We start from the raw sequence: 20,947 nt of genomic DNA, 5'->3' as shown, positions 1-20,947 counted from the left end.
ACTAGACTGATGGCTGTCTCACCCCAAGATACACAGACCTACAAAGCCATTTCTACCCTGATCATCCTCATACAACCCCATCTACAGTGGATCACCTTTGAGATCCCCTGACTTGCAATGAATATACAATAGAATTCTTAATCCCAGAGCACCAAGCATATTGTGACCAGCTGCTGGTGTTGCCCATCAAGCAACAGAACAGTGATCCCTGGCAGAGCTATGTCTCACCTTTATCCATTTTACCCATCTGGAGGTCCTGGATATTTGAACCTATAGTTTTTCCAGAAAAAAAACCTACAGGAGTGTGGCCTTTCAGTGGCGGCATTCATACAGATTTGGAAGAACTATCAAAAAAACAGCAGAAAAGCCACAGTTGGTATGCTCTCCTTCCTCTGTTCCCCTTCTGATTAAATCTTCTAGTTTCATATAAAACATCCTAATCTTTTGCAAATGATAAGTGGGTTCTTATTTTTATGATATATCTGAACAGCTAAAAACATCTTTGGAGGCACCACTCCCCCCACCAGTAAGACAGAGACTAATACTTCCATCCCAAGGAAGAGAGAACAGAGCTGCCTGGTGGTAGTGAGCGGAAGAGCAAAACCTACATACGAGCATTTAGAAGAACCCAAATAATAGAAGGGTGAGAGGAACTGCTGCGAGAAAGGACTGCACTTCTGACAGAGAACATTCCTAGAAGGCACAACGCCTCTCACCCTGTGCCAACAGTCTGTGGCTTGCCTGGAGAGTTGATCTCGTTTTACCAGTGAAATGGCATCACTTCTCTAGAGAGAGAATGACAGAGAGACAGCCTGGGCAAGGAAAGCCAAGTTACAGAGACAGATGGAAGGGTGTTTGATCTGCTGCCGATTCAAGCTGACACTCCTTTCTGCCTGCTTGTCAAAGTTCAAATGCCAAGGCTGCAAAGCCATCAGTACAGATACTTGAAGGGGAAACATGAATATACTGTTGACTGTAAGCATTAGGATTTATCAGAGGTGAACAATGGTAAAAATTTGGGGTCACAACATCCGAGCAGTAAGTAAAAAGAGGTTTTTCTCACATGTCAGGCATGCTTTGTTTCCTCAGGTTAATTTTACTTTAGGAGGTAAGGGAGGGGATTCCTTCAGGCCATGGTGGCACGTGCAAGCACCTTTCCCACCATTGCTAACTCTCGGCCAATAAAAGCCACATGTTGGAGCATGCCTTTCATGTCTATGAACTAGATATCAGTCATCCTAAGAATGTACTCAGGTACGGACAAGGGAATTGCTTCCTCCCCTCAGCCCAGCCAGATATACCTCACGAGCCTGCACACCATTGAACTTAACTGCAACACTCCTGCATCCAGTTTTCTTTGAAATGTGTCTTGCTGCCTCACTCTGTGGTAGTTCCTCCTGCTTTCTCTCCCATCATGTCATTTTAATTCCCCAACATTTCTCTCTCTTTTTTCCTCTCTCATTTCTGGAATCTGCCATTCTCTTGTTTTCAGCTTCATCCCTTTCTTCCCCTTGTCTGCAGTAGAAGATTAAAGAGTTAGATACCAACCAATATTCCTGCTTCTCATGCCCCTTCCTAGATGTCCTTAATGCCTTCCCAACTCATCCCTATGTATTTCATTAATGCGACCTGAGTAATGTGCTTCCAATGTAGGACATCCACCTCTATGTACTTCAGTGTTTTTCTCTTTGAATATCCACACACAGTCTGCTCCCCCAGTGGCAGAGATAGGACTAGGAAGTGAAAGGAGCAAAAAGTAGTACACGTGAGAGAAAGGAGGAATGGCTGTGTGACTTCTCCAGCAATTCGAGCTTTTGAGAATCTGAGCTTTTACAGTGTGCAATTTTTTGTTGTTTTTGTTTTGTTTTGCTTTTTAATTTACAGCAGTGTTTGTCCATTAGCTGTAGTGTGACCTGATTCAGTATTAGAGAAAGTTCACCTGTGTTTGACTGGAAACACTGAGTTGCTCTGCTTATCAAATAGTATTTTTTTAATGTTGACATGCAACATTATCAGTGGGTGCTAATTAAAAGAGAAACAATACTGACTGACTGACATCAGCTCTTTCAGAATCGTCTCTTCTACACTGCTGACAAGGAACTGTTTTGATAGGATGTCCCCTTGGGCTGTTGTGGCACCAAAATAATTTTGGGACACAGCAGGAGGCAAGCTGGCCGCACCAGTGGAGAGCATTACTGCTGCCCTGAGAGTTGCAGGTCTTGGCTCATACTCTGACTATACCAGGCTTTCTCAGATTTCATTATTCACCACCTGTTTTGTTGTTTGTTGTTAAAGGAAAAGCAAAGCTAACCGTCTCATTAATTTTCTTCTGTGACTCACCTTTTGAAGCACAGACCACTTTAAAAGTCTGTATGTTCCTTTTAATTATCAATTAGGAAAAAAAATAGTCTTTTCTATCTACTTAAATACTATTTTTAGGTCAAGAACAACTCCAAAGCACTACTCTCATCAAATCTTTTAAAGGGCCTCAAATTTTAAACTGTTTTAAAAACTCCTTAATCCATACCTTTTTGACTTAGGTATGAAACAATAACGGTGGTCTTTATTCCTGACATTAACAAAGAGGAGTGACTACAGGCAATATACCAGCTAAAAACAGGACAGAAAAACCAAGATGAGACACATTGTTCTCACTTGAATTTGCCTCAAGAATCTGGCTGAAACCTGAGCAAAACTCACTGCAGTCAAGACAGAACATGTTCCCCAAAGGCAGGTCACCTGGAAAAAGAAACAGGCAATTCTCCAACAGATGCTCTTTTGTCAAAATGCAGCAGGATTGCTTACTTTCCATGTAAAAGATATCAGACAATAAAAAGGGATTTAGCAACACAATTCTCTCAAAAGTACGTGTATTAAAAGATTCCTCTTGGTTTGTATAAATCACAGAAACTCCACTGCTTTCAGAGAGTGCAGGGGCTTAGACTTACAGCAAGATCTGCTACTGAAACGCAGTCAGCCTGTGGGAACCACGCTGTCTGCCGCCCTTCACAGTGCTATCCTGTTGTTTGCGCTGTGTAAGTATTACCAGTCAGCAGAAGACATGGGCAGCCATAATATGATAACAGCGATGGGATTAACTTGAAATAGCTTTACAGAGAGAAATGCAGTCAGGTTCAGAGCAGCATTCTGCCTACCAGCCAAAAGCAGCAGGGCAAAAAAGTTATCTCCAATGAGTGCCAGCAGAGGATTAAAGTAACCAAACCACATGACACAACTTGTCCATCTCTGAGTGAAGGAGCTCAGATAAACCTTTTTTGGAAATGGTGTGGACTGTGAATACTTGCTTCACTGACCACACGCTCTCCCATCAACTCAGACTGCTCTGTTGATGCCTGGAAAGGTCACATTCTCCTACCAAGAGGGGTACTCATCCATCATGAATGGCAGGGAGTCTGACTTTGGCATTACAGGTCAAGGAGGAAGCTCTTGTGGCCAGGGATGCTTCACATTAAAACATGCTTCGAGACACCATGGACACATGCTGAATCTAACGTTCAGCCTGAGTGAACATGAGCAATTAATGGAATGCCCTGACAACAGGACTGTGCTAAAGCCATTTTTCAGGCAACCACAAGCAGTTCAGCTTTGGCAGCTGCAAGGGCTAGGTTGTCAGAACAACCTGTAATTACACAAATATTGTTTCTGTGCTTCAGTCTGAAGCACTGATGAAATGAATTCAGCAGTCCCAGGCTCCCCGGGCATTTAAAACTCATTCACCTTTCAGCTTAGCAACAGAAGTCAAGCAGCTGTGTAAGGGAAAAATACTGCCAGATGTCATTCATGCAATAGTACATATACCTGGGAATGACTGAACACCACCAAACCTCCTTCTCTTAAAAAAAAGATGCTAGGTTGCCGCACTGGGAATTGTGTGACTTGCTTTTTCTTTAAAACTCATCAGTGGTATTCTGTAGGCAATCAGACGCATCCACTCAGTGATGTCCAGAATCATCATCATCATGGAGACACTGAAGTTGGCATCAGCTGTCTGAAATAAGAGAAGGAACACAGGAGCAGAAACACAAAGCTGCACTGACTTCCTAACAATAGTATTAGCACAAGAACACAAAATGCTGATAGAAAATCCTTCTCCAATGGTGGTACTTCTCTCATTTGACTATACGTAGCACCTTTTATGTAAAGTATTTGCTCTAAAACTTCACATTTAAACAAAACGTAGCTACCGAGAGAAATAGCAGAATGATAAGGAAGAGATTTTTCAGTAAGATTTAAAGTGATTAGGAAAAAGAATGATACACAGTAAGGTCTTTCTAATGGCAGGAAACAGAGAAGATTGTAGAGTAGACAAGTAGAGAGACTGCAAAGAGACACGGAAGAATTTACTGGTATATCAATGAAAGCAGAAAAAAAAAGACAAGATTTGGGATAGGGACAGAAACAAATTCACACCACTTATTAATAAGCTAACAATGTCAACAAGATCTTTTAAGGAATGGGAAGTTGCAAAATCATAAATGGTAGGGAAGACACTGCAGTCAGGCTGCTATATAAACATTTGTTGGACTCGGACAAGAGCAGCTATGCAACGTTTTTTCTGAAAACATTGTTGGCTGATTTGTGTGATTACAGGAACACAGCATCAGCAAGTCAAAACCACACGCAAAATTTACTAACACTGATTTCTGAATAGCAAGAACCTGGAGAGTTTTTATTAGCGAAAAAACACGTCTCCACAGGCACAAGGGGTATGCAGTAATGACCTGAGGAAATATGGTAGTTAAAAAATGGCTACTGTCAGTAAGCAGCACAGAGAAGGCCAAAGTTAGATAATATTCAATTTCATGAGCAAACTGGAAGAGTCAAAGCAAGTACTATTGCTGAAAAATAAACTGAGAAAATGAGACAAGAAAGATGCATAAAAAATAAAGGGGGTGGAAAGAACTCATCTCTTAAACAAGGCCTCAGCCATTAGCTTTATCAGTCAAGGGGATACAGTTTCCTAACACGTTTAATCCTCCATCAACCCTAACTGTATGGCCTTGCAACTGCAGGTAGGTTAATTCCATCATCAACTGGGGAAAAAAAAAAAAAAAGTATAACTGAACTAATTTAGATTAACACCACTGCAGCCACTGGATTTCATTGCTCCTTTTTTCCCCCCATTACATTTAAAAAGCCATTACTGGAAATATCTCATTTTCTGCTTCCTACCTACAACAATGGTAGTAGCCTGCTTATTTTGTTTTGAATAAACTGAGATTTACCTTCACATGAGCTTTGCTCTTCACTTCCCATCTTTGTGTGATCTTCTGGATCCTTGCAAAAGTTTATACATCCACATGAAAGGGGTGACCTGCTTAAGCATAGACTCTAAACAGCAATCCCACTCACCTTGTACACAGGAATAACACACAATGGGATATTCTTCTACCTCCATGGAGTACTTGGCTTTTTAGCTACAGTTTTACATCAGAAACCTGTAAGCTGTTCATGATATCTGTTTCCATGTCACTGCACTCCAACAGGCAGTTTCCTAGCCTGGAAGTATAGCTAGCTTGTATTCCTAAATCTACATGTTTCTATCCCATTACAACAAGACAGGTTGCCTGTACATTACTGCAAGAATTCCTGCACAAGATAAACTGATATGTGACCATAACAGCAGTTTCAGCATTTGCCCTGAAGTCAGACAATTCACTATTGAATTAATTATCCACTGTCAGCCCCTGGAGACTGCTAATAGGAAACCTTCTCCATCCTCGTGAGGTGGTAATCTTGCTGATGGCTTAGATGCCCACTTGCCACACATCGATTAATGTGTTGTTTTAGGCTTCTAAACCACTGACTTTTCATATTCTTGAGAAACATATCTTGTAAGAAGTTCCCAATTTGGTTGTTTAAGTGGAGAACCACAACTGCCTTCTCACTCATGGTGATATTTTCTTAGAGGGAATAAAAGTTGAAAAAAGAAATCAGTTTCCATCATAGACCTGCCAGAACAAATGCTCTTGCGTTCCACTCCAAAGACATAAATGGCAAGAGGGCGGCTGTTGCTGCACCCTTTGCAGCGTCCCCAGGGATCCTGAAGCGGTACAAAAGGCCTGCGCTGACTCCTGCTGCTATTGAAAACAAAATCTGATTTCTCACATGAGTTAAATGAGCAGCTGCACAAGAGCTGTGCAAACATTCACAAAAATAACTCTCCCACCACTGCAAATAATAAGTGCCCTGGAGGTAACTGTTCCTCCTGTACTGCAGCGTTACAGAGGAAAGGCAGAAGGAGAGTGTTCGTAGGGAGGTGACCCTTCAGGGCAACAAGGGAGGCCAACATTCACTTACACAACAAGGATTTTGAAGACTTTTTTTTTTTTTTTTCCAGGAGGTAGATTCAAGCACAGGGACTTCACATAGCAGGTTATATCACTGACACCAAACTGCATTCGTGGGTAAATCCAGCCCCAAACAGTAAGCTAGCTATAGCTAAATACCAGTCGTCCTGGGACAGGGAAAGCAGCTCGGCAACATCTCCTCCTCTCAGACCAGAAAGGAGTTACGACTCAGGCTGAAAACATGGCTAGCCTGCGAGCTGCTGACTTCTGAGATGAACTGTACACCCTCCGTTAACGCAGCGAAAATAAAGGCCCTCTTTCTTAGGCTCCTATCTACTCCATATGGCTGATTGGTGGAAAGAGCCAACAGCCAAACTGCCCAGGTATTTACAGCAGTCTGAACAAGTTAAAGGTCTCCAGTGTCTCCTGGGATTGGTTTGGATGCCGTGCGTGGAGACTAAAGATCTATTATTCCTTTTCCTGCTTGAAACATACCAGTCAACAACAACCCCATTCAGAACAGCGGCTCCAGGGGATCAAGCCACAAACAAGAAAGCTACATTTTTGGGAAGGGTCAGAAGTTCTACAATAAACAAGGCTGTACGAAAGGCAGATACTCAAGCGAGTAAAGTTAATAAAGCGTGTTGGAATGCAGTTCTAGCTAAACAAATTTAGCATATAATGGAAACTTTGACAGCAAACTGTTGAAAGGGAATCACACTACACTTGTCAACCCTAATTAATACCATCAGGCTTCCTTCACTAAAAATAATCTCTTTCAAAATTAAAAGCAGAAATGCCTAGTATGTTACTTCAAAGCAGTGGAAGAGGCAACATGAAAGCGTTTATTCTTCGATGACAAATTCTATCGCGAGTAATTCTGCAGTCTTGAGGGTCTCTGCTGTGAAGCTGCTGAACAAATGTAAATAGTTGGAATAAGTACAGCCTCACAGAAATAACAGTCTGATTGACGCAAAAGTCACATTATCCAAGAAATAAGATCAGCTGAAGTGCCTCCAAAAAGAGCAGCTTTGTTCTGAACATTAGCTTAGAAGATTTCTCCACATATTACATTGGAAGAGTCCTTTGATCTATTCTGACCTTTTGCATAGTGCAGGCCACAGAAGAGCTCAAACTTGATTGTGTGTTCTTGAAACTGGAGTTATTTTTGGAAAAGTATCCAATCTTGATTTAACTACTCATCAGTGGAGAATTTTATGCAGCATCAGTGTTAATTACCTTCCCTGTTAAAACATATGCCTTTTCCAGTGTTCAGGTTTACCTGCTTTCTGCCACTAACTGCTGGTATTATCTTTGCCTGCTAGATTCAAGAACTGCTGCTATCCAGACTTCCAGCGTAGATATCTCTAGACTGATCACAGTCCACTTTGCTACCTCTGCAGGCCAAACTCATTGAACATCTTTCTACCTTTTAATTCTTGCTGTTCATCTCCGATCCTGTCCAACATTTCAGTATTCTCCCTGGACAAAGTATCTTTCACCACATCTACAGAGGACAAATGCAGAGGTAATATAGCCTTCATACTTTTACTCCCTCCATGTTCATTCTCATATGGAATCTCCATGTTTACAGTATTATATTGGAGCATTTTACAAGCATCAGTAAAGATACTCTCCATCTGTAAAAGAACAAAACAAAAAAAACACCCCCACCCCCCGACAAAACAAGGGCATAGACCCTAGAGAAGTCAGGAAGCATTCAATGGAAATTGCCAAGGCTTCATGAATTCCAGCGAAACCATGACATTGTGGCTCTTCTGAAGAACTTTCTGTGCATTCATCAAACTCGGTAGGCATGGCAGCTATATACTAATACTCGTCATCCAACAAACGTCCAAGTCCCACAGGAAAACAACTTGTGCTACGTTCCGCTTTTCCACCTAAAGTAATGCCAACACTTAAATGCAAAAAATTAAAACAAAGACTCCAACTAAACAGACTCCCAACCTTAAGACTTAAACTAATAGTAACAAAAATAAATTAGTCCATTAAAAGTAGTTAGCTCTGCCTTCAGGATCAGCAATCGGGTTTTGATTGAACATTACTTTACTGAGTAAGAAAAACAAAACAAAAAACAAAAAAAAACCAAACCAAAGAAACCCCTGAGCACTGAGCTTCTCCTCTCTCAATTAAAACACTTGATTAATTGTTGTGTGGAATAAATATAAAGACAAGACTTGTAGAAACCTAATCCAGACGCGGCAGGTAAGTACAGCAAGAGCTTCTATATATTTTATTTCAAGTTTATCTTGTTAAAGCTAAGACCTCTATCTAGAAAGAATAGTTTACTACTTAGCTTTAACTGATTTAAGATTTTTCACTCCACGTGAAAGCAATATGCTGAATGACTTCCAATTACATTTTCATTAAAACAAAACAAAGCTGTTCAGACTGGGCTCATGTATTGCTGGCACAATACTAGCATTCAGCAATAACGGAATTCAAGAAATGCCTTATTATGAAAATGCTTTAACTCCAAGTACTGCTGGTATTGCACTAAGAAAATTATGCATACCTTCAAAGAAAAAACAGCCCCTGCAACCAAGTTGTACTTCTGTTTTTATTTAAATAAATTCAAAAAAATACTTATAGCAATATTTACAATTCAATTTGATAATTCCTCAAATATTCCTGATTAATAAAAACCAGATTTTTCTAACAAATATCAGATGTTCTTACAATGAAGCATTAATACTTTTGGAAAAGCGATTAGGCGTTTACCATTAATTGGGGTCTCCAAATCCACAAGAGAACACTGTTCCTATAATATAGTATTCCTCTATCTCCCCCTGACCACAGCAGCGTTTTCAGAATATGAACTGCTTTCCAGGTATTGAAACCAATTTGTAATGGGTAAAAGCACATTTCTGAAATATGCCAAATTGGATCGTCAATTTTAATATTAAAGACAAGCTTTGTAATGAGTTTCATTCAAGTCACAACATCATTTTTCAGTTTTCCGAAGACATGTTAGCACTGGAAAAATCCACTTCCTATCCAAGACAGTATCCAAACAGAAAGCTTTTCCAGAGAAATTCAACTTTGTATTTTTAAAGCCACACATAACTAATGCATAAAACGCTTAAAATTCAAACCTTTTGCCTCTTCTTCCAAAACACTGCTAGTCTTTCTGTGCTGTTTTTCCCAATCAGCCATGTCTTTGGAATCAAGACAATCTGTTATTCTTCCACTTCCTTGTTAGAACCTATATGATCGGCATTTTCAGGTAAATACACCCCCATGCTCTGTAAAATGTTAGAAGCGGGTCCTGCCAGTCCAGCCTGAGCGCTATAGGATTCAAGCAGGTTAGCCACGAGGTTCATATCCAGATCAATGGGTGTCAGCTCAGCATCTTCTGCCCCGGAATCAGGGCCAGCATTTTGAGCCATGGTTGCTTTAACAGAACTTCCCTGTCATAAACACAAAGAGAAAGTTTTATCATGACAAATCATATAGGAGGGTAAAAAAAGGACAAACCACAAGAGAAAAAACAAGTAAATAGTTCTGCAGCCAACAAAGTTCAGAACATTCCACACTGTCTTGAGAGACAGGAGTTTAGCCACCAAATTTTCATGCCAGTTAAAAAAATCATCACTTTCCACTATACAGATTAAGTTCCAAGAGAAAGACGAGGTTATTGAGTCCTGGCTGAGCTTCCTATGGGAGTAATCAATTGCAGAAACTCAAGAGGCCCAGCTGCAGCTGCTTGCCTTACTATCAAAACAGAGAAATGAAACCAAGTCCTGGAACCAATGTGCAAGTCAAAGCTTAATTAACTTTTTGTTTAAAAATAAAAATAACACCCTGTGGTGCAACTCCAGCACATTTTGCTTGCACATGTGATTTTTTTTTTTTAATAATTAATTAGCATATGATCAGAGGACAAAAGTTGTGGATCATGTCACTCAGAATGATCGCTTGAGCATATTTCCTCTTTCCTACTAAAACCCTCAGAAAATGATTATGCTACAAACTAGAACTCAAAGGATACTTACCCCTTTCTTTTGGGTGGTGAAACTTCTGCCAACATTGGTATGTGCCAGTTCACAGTCCATCTCCTTCATATATGACTTGAGACTGCCTGTAACTTCATTAGGCAATGCCTTCTGTGCTTGCCTTTGATTTTCAACATCTAAGTCTTCATCATCCTCATCTGAGAACTCAAACTCCTCCTCTTCATCCAAATCATCAGAATCCAGTTCTTCTGAGCCTGCCCCTACATATTATTTTGTTTAAGTACATACAGCAAACAAATCAGTGCAGTGCCAAAGGATAATCAGAGAGCCAAGAGAAGCCAAGTAACCGAGTCAATCTCACCTAAAATTCTGTCCAAGGCATTTGTAAAAGAGTCAACGTCAAAGGTAACATGAGCTTCATCAGATGACCTGAAATATAAAAATAATTTTTAATAAGTATTGCTTTTATGCTTGCATAAGGTTGACATAGGCAGAAGAAACATTTGGCGTATTGATTTCCTCAAGCCTAGATTAAAGTTCAGGCATTTGACCTGATGGCCTAAGAAGCACTTAGCTTGAGGTCTGTGTGAATGAAACAGCAAGTGATGCGGCTCCTAGCCTGAAGGAGAAAAAGTCAAGAACTATTTGTTCCATCTTGCCCCCCCCCCCCCAAAAAAACCAACAACAAAAAAACAAAACCCAAAACACACATTGAAGGCAACCAAAGCAAGCATGCCTGGCATCCTTCTGAAATTAAGTGGAAGTGTTATACATCAGACAAAGATTTGTAAAGCTGAGGATCTCGGAGGTTTAGAGCACCTACCTAGAGAGAACAAGAGAACACTAAAAACTTAATTCTGGTCTCTTGGAAGGCTCACTAGTTGCCATCCCCTCTTTTTTTTTTTTTAATTAGCTACAAAACCCTACACCATATCTCAGACATTGACACTAAGACAAAAAGGATCAGATAAGAGCATAAATTGAGTAGATCCCTATATGTTTGATATAGCTTACACAGCATTATTGTCTCAATATTAAAGTTATTAAGAAGAACTCGGACAATATGCTACTACATAACCCTTTGGTTTTTAAAACTGAGGGCCTGCTCACTCACCATTCACATACACTTTCTCAACTCCAACAGCTAACTTAGTGGCAGTCCGGTTTTGTCCAGCTAGCTAAGTATCTTCACTTAGCACTTTTCTTCCACTGTTGGGACTAATGACAGAGATCCACAGAGATTCTTTTTTTCTGCTTCCATGTGTACAGCGTGTGCTTCAGTGATGCAAAAACAGGCACAGTATATTCAAAATATTTATCTACGGGAGATCTAAATGCAGCTATACCATAAAAATCAACAGTCTTAATTTGAGGGAGCCTGGCTCTATGAAACTAAGTTATGTTTTTGTCTACAGCCTCACTAGAGGCATTTTATCTGCCTCAGTAGGTAGTCCCTCATGGCAGGAAAAGTTCACCACAGTTGAACTTTCTTGAGACATACGTTTTAACAACTGTGCTAAGAACTGTGGTAATTGATAACAGTAATCCTCCAACTTAAGACATTTACGAAAAAAACAACCAAAGCTAAGTAAGAGCTCTGAAAAATAGGGCAGCTTCAGCCATTTTTACTTGCACCAGCGTCAGAGTGGTCACCGAGTTAGTTTAAAAGCATGTAATATTCACTACTGATACACCTTTGTTTCAGGCCTCTGCTTAAAAGAACACTTTGAAACTTTGATACTCAGCATTACAGAACCATTGAAAGGGCTGCAACAGAATGAAAACACAATCCATACCAAACACCAAACTTAAAAATAACAGTACCATGGCATTTCTGCTCCTTCATGCGTTGAGACTTTGGACACAAAAGCCTTCATACTTTCAACAACTGCTTCCAAGTCATATTTCTGCTCTTCCTCATTTGAGGAAGGATGGGACTCATTTGTTGCCTCCTTCAACATCTGGTCTAGATCATCTGGTGAAATCTCCAGCCAACTGTCATCTGAAAGAACATAGGACATATTTGTTATCTGTGCACAAGTCTGTTAGTCTACAAGAGCCAATTTAGATGATTCAAAGTACTGTTAGCATTCTGTAGCTCACTTCTTTTGCACTTAGTTTTTCATGCTTAGAGTCCAGATTATTTTACTGCTTTAAAACACTGCTTTATATACACCTTCAAAATAGCAGATACTGTTCTAGGCATGGATAACCTTTTTGCCACTACATGAAGGATGAAAATGCTTACACTCTAGCAGGTGACTGACCCAGTCAGACCTGGCCCTATGATCATTAATACTAAATGTTGGATTTGTATACTACATCATCCAAAAGTACAGATGTGATCTGTATCACGCACTGACAACAACTACATTTCTGTTAAATGAGTCAAAACACACTATATAAAGATTATGCTCATTTTATATCGGCCATGGGAGCAGACCAGATACTAACTAAACCAGTTCCAATACTGACAATACAAAGTGAACTTAATAAAATGTTTTAAATACTTTCTGTCTGGTATACAGTTGACACAAAGTACTTGATCTGTATAAGTGTGCATGATGTTCCTGATCCAGTGGTATCAACCCCAAAAGCGGATTGCGTATCTTGCCAATTCACAGCCACAAGCTTTATGGCTTAGGCACACCAACTGGTTGCCTGAAATTTTAAATGACTGCCCATTAATAATACCTGTAGCAGTCACAGGATAGCAGATAAACTAAGTATACACAGAGACTCTACAGTTCTGCAAATATTCCTCTTTCCTCCCCACAAATAATCATTTGCCATAGAGTCTACCCCAGCTATCCTGCTCACCATTCCCTGGAGGAAGACAAGCTGCTTCTTTCTCAAACTCCTTCAAATCAAAGGTTGTTGTCTGCAACAATGTCAAAATTTCATCACCTGGACTCACTGCAACAGAGCTAGAAGAAAAAATTTCAGCTTACTGAAATGGTTTTTTTTACTAGCAACAGAACGCCAGTGGCATCTCACACTCCACATGCATGTTTTGCCTCAAAGTCTTCATTATTTCTGCTGTGCAAAAAATACATCAAAAAGATAAGCAAAGTTTGGGGAAGCACAAGCATGCTACGCAGATAGCATTAGCCAAAACAAGACACAGTTAGTTACTGTATTCCTTGTTGATGGCTACAAAGCCCATTTCTCATTTGCTTCCTTTGTTCTTTAAATTTATTTTGTCTTGATTAACATTAGGATGGCCAGATTCCAAACAGCACAGCTGGAACTTCAAGCAACTAACAGTCCAGATATCACGAGCTGGCAAAGTCTCAGATATTTTCACAATGATTTATTTTTTTGGATTTGATCTTTTGGAGAAATCTACAGCCAGTTGCCTGCCTTGAGTAACAGAGATGGATTACTCTGTATTTATCATTCACTGGGACTGCTTTTCAAAGAAACTTTTAAACAATTTTAATAGCCAACCAACCAAATAAATAATGCTTTTCTGTCACCTCTTAAACCACTTGGAATACCTTAATATTTTACAGAACCAAGATAAATAGTTACTCAAGCAATAACTTCTACTGGTAGAGAATACTATAGAGGAATTAATATCTGCCTGCCCTAGCCACAACACCAATGTTAAATGTACAATGGAAAAAAGTTTCCTATTTAAAGCAAAAAGAAAAGCAAAACAGCAAGTGTTACAAAAGTTTAGTTAAAGTATTTATAGGTACTGTGTATGATTAATCATGAATTTAAAGTCGCTCTTACCTTTCCGGCTTGGTAACGGAGTGCTGGAAGTAATCTTCTGCCATATGCAGCAGTTCCAAATACTTAGCAGATCCTTCCATTTCTCCCTGTTTAATACAAGTCACAAGCATGAAACTATACAATTCTCCCTCCACCTCCTTTTCACAATCAGGACTCATAATGACAACTATCAGTTACAAAGAAATTTAGTGCTGAGAGAATCAAAATGAGTAGCACTCGTTCACCGTTTACACTTGGAGTATAATATAAGGAATGGGCGTAAGGCGCTTTCCCAGTCAGATATAAACTAGAGACGCAGGCTGCAGTATCATTTGGTCTATGTGAAAAATAAGGAAAGACAACACTATGATTCTCACAACAGCATGGTTTTAAGAAGCCGATGGAAAGGTTACATCGTACAGGAATTGTGAATGAATCTCTTGCGTTTTGGGCATTGTCCCCAGAAGCGGCATTGCAGTACTATAAGAGTGTTCCCCTTTTCCCATATTTACAAGATGTTAACCTAACCACACTACAAACTTCAACTAAGTAGTCAAAGGCATGTTCCTCACCACCACCTAACCCTCCCTTCCCCAAAATCCTACATGAGCTCAAGTGGCCTACTTGGTGTTAAATATAGAACTTAAAGAACATTTAATTAGAATGGCATGCAAATTAAATGTAAAATACTGAAAACCATTATACTGGCACACAACCACATTGTGGTTTTCTCCATTCAAGTGCAGTCCCTCTTTTGCTAGAGGCAGGAATTAATCCCCAAATCCTCCTTTTTCCTTTTTAATTTCAAAAGGAAATTAATTAATTTCAAAGGGGAACAACTTGTACATGCTTCTCTGAAATATATTCATTTGCTTTCCACAGAGAGAAGCACTAGATTCCTTGCCCTATTATAAGCACTTACCGAAGTTCGAGAGCTAAAGATGTTTTTCCTGAATCTCTCTCTCTCTCTCACACACACACACACACACACACAGCCTCACCTTGAAATAGCTTTTTTCCTTCAGGCTGCTGAGGAATCTCTCCCACAAGGGATTGCTTAAGACACTTGTCTTGGAATCAGGAGAAGCTTTACTGCATTTAGAGCACAAAATCTCAAAGCCATGAGCCTGTATAAGAGATACAGCAATAACAGGTTCTCAAGATGTGACAGATTTAAGTTCACCTTTAGCAACTGCATAAAGACCTCACTACCACTGAGCTCCTGAAGCTGCCATTTACAAAGCAGATACCAAAACTGACTGCCCAGTCAAAATGATCCACGATTGCTGCAGAGAGACAGATTCCAACTTCCAGACAAGCAAGATACTGCTACCTGACATACAAGGTTTGTCTACAAAAGTTATTGAAAATCAAGTTAGAGGACAGATTTGCAGTGCACCAGCTGCAAAGCACCTAGACTAACTGTATTTATAATCTATGCTGAGCTGCAAACTTGCTTTGCCTACACATTTTGTGGATGTGAACTTGCTGCACTGGGGCACAATTTTGAGGAGAGGAAACTTCAGAAGAGAAAACCCAGACTCTTGCTATCTGTGAGAACAGATTCGGCTGCATATCTACTTGCAGCAAGGTCCCGGGGCACGCTGTGCCCAGCACCCATCCTCCCTTTGAACAAACACACCCCTCGCCCCTTTCTGCTGTTGCCTACGCTAAGGTAGCTAGCTGCAACCTGCAGGCAGTTTAAGCTCGGGATTCCCCCGTGCAGCAAGGATGCACTGTGATGAGCTTTGGTGCCCCCACCTTGTGCAAAAGTGGATGTGCAGGGCAGGGTCAGGGGCTGTACTGGCCTTTAGCCTTCCCCTGTGAGCCCTGGTGCCTGAGGCACGGCACCGATAGTTTGGGCACACAGTAGCTAGAATTCGAAGCTGAAATGCAAGTTTAGTCCACAGAAACTTCTCCCCATACAAAGGCTGTAAACAGCAACTTAGAACATGACAGGATGTGCTACTTCAGGCAGAGGCTAAAATAGATCTCGTCTACCTTGAGATGGATACTACTTTTCATATTAATTTAGGGAAAATTAACTGGATTCGACACCAGTTCAGCTATGGTAATACAAACGTGTAAATCCTGGTTGGAACAGTTTTTAGAGAACAAAACTGCTTTATCCTGTAAAAGAAAACTCCCAGAATACTTAATATCCTATTTCTAGAAAAATGGTAATTGCCAATTCACTCGTATTTTCCTGTAGAATTAGACAACCTGCAAACAGAGAGTCAATTCTTCGACACCTCTAAACAAACAAACTAAACAGACTAAGTACATGATGCAAAAAAAACCTAATTACCAGTTTCATGCCCAGTTCATGGGCTTTGTATTGAGGGTGAGATGGCGGGGGCAGCGTGTATCCACTGCGTCTGTCTGGAACAAACTTCTGCTGCATTAGTTGTGCATACAAACACTTTGTGAATGTAACCTGAAAACACCAGAGTAAAAGAAAAACACTCACTGTAGGGCGACTATGTTCTGTATGGGCATCAACTTTCAAACTTTCCCATCTGAATTTTATTTTAAAGCATCCATATTACAGACAATCCTTAAGACGGTATTTAAAAGTTGACATATATTTGTCTAAGACGTGTCACTCCTTAGATTTTACACAGTATGCTCAAAGATGATAACATCTCTAAATAAACATGAACTTCATTAGATCTAACTACATTTAAAAAATCCTCAACATTTACGCCAAGCGAAATATCTTGAGAAATGTAAGGGCTCTTTTGAATCAACCAAACTACAGCCAAAATTTCAAAAATCAAAAGCAGACTGGAAGTCTAAAGTTTGACTACCAAGTTTATTTTCAGGAGTCTAGGGGTATAACTCCACAAAGTAAAAAAAAAACCCAAAAAAACAAAACAAAAAAAATCAAAACAGATACAACACTGCTTGTTCAACACTCCACTTCATGAAATAGCTTCCACAGAGCTGTGCTGGCACAGCTGAGAAGACAACAAGCCTGGGAATGAACAGCTAGGGGCAGATAGGGGCAACTCCTTATGTTGGCTGGCAGCCCTTTCAAACCACTCAGATCACAGAACTAGCAGACTAGTTTACTTAGCAAGCCTTTAGCGGAGAAACTATTAGCAGCGGTATCCTCTGATTTCAGAGGTTCTTCTCTGGCGTTTAGCCCATTTGAAAGCCTAGCCATGTCAATCTGAAGGCAGCAAAGCTACTAACATAATCAACTGGAAATTCATGGCTAGTGTCAAAAGAGAAAATCAGAAAACATGCTACTTTAAAAATGAAATCTATACATTTATCTAAGTTGACCACTGAACTTCCATCAGTAACAGAACTTAATTAAGTGATAACAAGTTGAATTAGAAGCATCACTTACTACAGTCATCACACGCTCATCCGGAGGGAAAATCTGAAAAGAGCGACACGCTCGCAGATCGATGGGATCTCGCAGATAAAAGGCCTGGACTGCTGCAGCCACCAGTGAAGGGCGCTGCCTCAGCACTGCCACAATGCCTGCTGGGAGGTAGCAATGGGCTCGGTGAAACGAGGCCTGAATTTTCTCAGGATACCTGTATCATATGATAGCAATATAGTGTATTAAGTGTATTGCAAGAGCAAACCACTCCTTTTTAATTATTGTTTCCATTTTCACTTTAGTATTAGTCTGTATGATGGGCCAAGTGCCAGAAGATTATTCTGAAATAAATTTAAAACTCAGCTAATCTACCACCTGAAATGTCTAAACAAGACTCACTTAAAAAAAGAAATAGAATACATAGCTAAGAAAAATTTAATTCCCACACTGGTAAAAAGCATCACTGTGAATTGGACTAATACATCCAGCCACGCAGCTTCCTTCACTGTGCTGACTGTGGAAGTCATCTGGCTCAGGCTGTCAAATCCTTGCAGAAAATAACATACACTACTGAGCATTTCAGAGAGCAAGCTGATGCTCTGAAAAGCATGCTGGTTCTGCACCACAGTTCAGGATTGCCTTTTTCCCCCAAGGACTCTTAAAGGCTCGGACAATTTTCAGATTTCCTCACCTATTAGTACAGGAAGGATGTGAAGGAAGAGTAACTCCTACCACCATCAGGTGCGGCATCATCACAGTGAACCTCCATCTGAGCCCCCAGACAAGGTTACAGTTTACCTGACAGCGTCCCCCCCAAGAAAAAAGCCACAGAAAAACTCTAGCTGGTGGCTTCAGAAAAGGAAGCAACTTTGTCACAGTTAACAGGAAAACGACTGAATGCAAGGAAAGAAAGTACCCCAGACAGCCAAGAATCAGCAGTTACAGAACACCATAAACCATCCACGTACCCACTGATGCGTTTATACACTGCTGTTCTAATGGGTTTTGCGGCCAGACACTCCTCTGAACGGGTGGATAATAACGTTAACGCCTGTGAGATCGTTGGACTGGAAGCAGGTAGCTCCCCTTCCTGCCCATGAGTCTCCAGCAGTGGAATGATGTGCAGTTCTCCTTTGTAAAAGAATACCTGGCAGACAGTAACGTTTTCATCAGAAGGGTAAAAACAGTCACAGACCGACCAATGCAAGATTTCTTTTCAGAGATGAACGTGTTTGTTTAAACACAGAGAACACTAGAGTACAAACAGCAAAATAATACAGGAAACGGCATTCTTTTAATTGGGAGATGAAGTGGATACAGGTATTGGAGATCACGATCTAACCAGTAAATAAAAGCTATTTTAATAGCAACAGATTTGGTCACATAAATCTTGTTTCTTTAATAACTGCAATACCAAAAGTTTTTCTTAAACTAGAGATCTGCTTCAGGAGAATCAGACAGCAAAATAACCTAACTGCTAAAGAGCAGGACAAAGACTAAAGAGCATCATTTCAGGTGCTAAACATGTGACCTCTGTTGGTTTTTTAGTGTAAGAGAAGAATAACTGGATGTAGCATTGTCACCTGAAATGGAAGGAAAACATGGTGCTAATAGTCCAGTTAAGGGTTTGTGACTCATTTTTGTATTGTGTTTCCCCCTCCCCCTTCCTTTTTAATTGTCTTGGGGGAGTACAAAAAAAAAAAAAAAAAAAACTTTGCTAATGAAAAAGTAAGGTCTTTTCATTTAAATCCACTGACAAGAAATTCAGTGACATAATCCAGCAGCAAACATCCATAGTGAGGTGATCCAGCTGCAGCCTCTGGGTGAAGGAGCCGGCTGTGCCAGACCCAGGCTGACTCCCTGTAGAGTCAGTGACACTCCAGTCTTGAGCATTCCCCAGTCTGCGGGCAGCAAACCCTCCTGCCTGAGCACGATATGGTAGAAAAACTCAAGTGGCTGTACCAGAGCTAGAAAGCTTGCACAGGTGCAGGAGGGCTCCTCAGGAAAGCAATATGGTGTGTTTGCATCACACAGCCAAATCATTTCATAGTTCCCAAATTTTCCTAGCATGCCAGTAACCTAGATAATGGAAAGCAGACCAAACTTACCGATTTTATAGATTAATAAATAGCATGACACATTCTCTATCTTCACATTTGCACTGTTTTAGCCAACACTAGTAGCAGGTTTACAGAAGTCAAGTCAGTTCTGCATTATGAAATAACCCTTAAAAGACGATTTATGTGCAAGAGTCAGATCTCACTGATCAACAGGGATTCACAGGCTATTAGGCAGGTCTGGGGTCTCTGCATGAATGTTACATTATTATTAAAAGAAAGTTCTCTTTCTTCCTCCTCTGACTCTCAAACACACAAGGGTATTGAAAAAACAATTCTGGAAGAACCACTTGATAGCTGTAATAATTTTTAGATGTTCCTGTAGGAGTTTCTTGGAGTGCATTCATTTTACATAGCACCCTATAGGAGCACACGGAGTAAAAACAAGGATCAGTGACGTTCAGTGGTTAAGTCTCTCGTACACCTCCACAGCAAACATGAAGTGCACTAAAACCAGAATAAAAACACCCTGTGCTTGATTAAAACAAGTCGAGTCCTGACCAGAAGCATCCTCGCTAGTAAGGGATAACAGCGTGGGTTTCCAGTAGCAGCGGAAGAACAAGACCACTCGACTAGCGGTGCAAGAGAAAATTCGGAGCGGTAAGTTAAGGGCTATCGCACTGAACTCAGCGGACCGCTGGCTAATTGGTACAGAAGCTTTACTCACCCTGTTGTCGCTGTTCTCGGGATCCAGCCACTTCGGGAGGAAGTCAGCGGCTTCTATCAGGAGGAACTCCCCATCGTTGTCGTCAACCCTGGCCGAAGGGAGAGCGGCCTCTTACCGGAGAAGGTCCCCGTGACGAGCGGCGAGCGCTTCCGAGCTAACGGCCGCTACCGCGCGCGGGGAGGGGCCCCGGCACAGGCGCCGCCTCGCGGCCGCGCTCTGCCCTCAGGCGCCGGGCGCTGCCGCAGCGCGGGCCGGCGCGGCCGTTGGCCGTTATGGCCGTTGCGGCCGTTGGCCGCCGCGGCGCCCCCCCTACCTGGCGGCGAGCTCCGGGAACTCCCTGGTGATCTCGCGGACGAGGTAGACGATGAACCACTCGTCCTCCACGTTATCCCCGAACAGCGTGGTGCCGCCGATGTGCGCCGGGGTGTCGCCTGCACGGGGCGGGGGGGAGAGAGGAGAGGAGAGAAGAGCGGATGAGAGGAGATGGGATGAGAGGGGCTCGGCGCCCCGCTAGCCCCGGCGCGGCGCGGCTCAGCGGGGCGGCGCTCACCGCGGGCCGGCACGCAGCGCAGCCGGAAGGGCTGTCGCTGCCAGATGTAGGCGGCCAAGAGCGGCGCGAAGCGCAGCAGGATCCCGTCGGCGCAGTGGCGGAGGGCCGCCTCGCCGCCTGCCACCGGGAAGAGGCGGTAGCGCACGGCGTCCTCCGCCACCGCGGCCCGCCGGCCGCCCTCCATGCGCGCGGGGCCGGGCCGGGCCGGGCCGTGCTGTGCTGCGCAGTGCCGCTCCGTGCCGCTCCGCCTTCCCGGCGCGGCGCAGCG

At 41.8% G+C, this 20,947-nt stretch overlaps 1 protein-coding gene across 1 annotated transcript; it reads right to left on the bottom strand.

The window, feature by feature from the left end:
• Positions 1-8,874: 8,874 nt before the first annotated feature.
• On the bottom strand, positions 8,875-20,899 carry ECD (ecdysoneless cell cycle regulator). Its single transcript, XM_067299678.1, has 13 exons — positions 20,680-20,899; positions 20,443-20,560; positions 20,130-20,217; positions 18,314-18,492; positions 17,367-17,559; positions 16,317-16,445; positions 15,010-15,135; positions 14,030-14,115; positions 13,109-13,215; positions 12,113-12,290; positions 10,650-10,717; positions 10,328-10,548; positions 8,875-9,742 (listed from the first exon to the last, which is right to left on the bottom strand). Exons 1-13 carry the CDS (start codon positions 20,861-20,863, stop codon positions 9,512-9,514), a joined length of 1,908 nt encoding a protein of 635 aa, XP_067155779.1. The 5' UTR covers positions 20,864-20,899; the 3' UTR covers positions 8,875-9,511.
• Between the last annotated feature and the right edge of the window lie 48 nt (positions 20,900-20,947).

Source organism: Apteryx mantelli, chromosome 7, assembly GCF_036417845.1.
Source record: "Apteryx mantelli isolate bAptMan1 chromosome 7, bAptMan1.hap1, whole genome shotgun sequence".
Lineage (NCBI taxonomy): Eukaryota > Metazoa > Chordata > Aves > Apterygiformes > Apterygidae > Apteryx > Apteryx mantelli.
Note: the sequence above shows the minus strand (reverse complement) of the source record. Positions and strands in the feature narration are given on the sequence as shown.

Coding starts and splice junctions, on each gene's coding strand:
- ECD (XM_067299678.1), bottom strand. CDS start 20,863: ATGGAGGGCGGCCGGCGGGCCGCGGTGGCGGAGGACGCCGTGCGCTAC. Junction 14,116..15,009: donor AGGAAAAAAGCTATTTCAAG/GTGAGGCTGTGT, acceptor TGTATTAAACAG/GGAGAAATGGAAGGATCTGC. Junction 9,743..10,327: donor TCACCACCCAAAAGAAAGGG/GTAAGTATCCTT, acceptor TGTTTATGACAG/GGAAGTTCTGTTAAAGCAAC.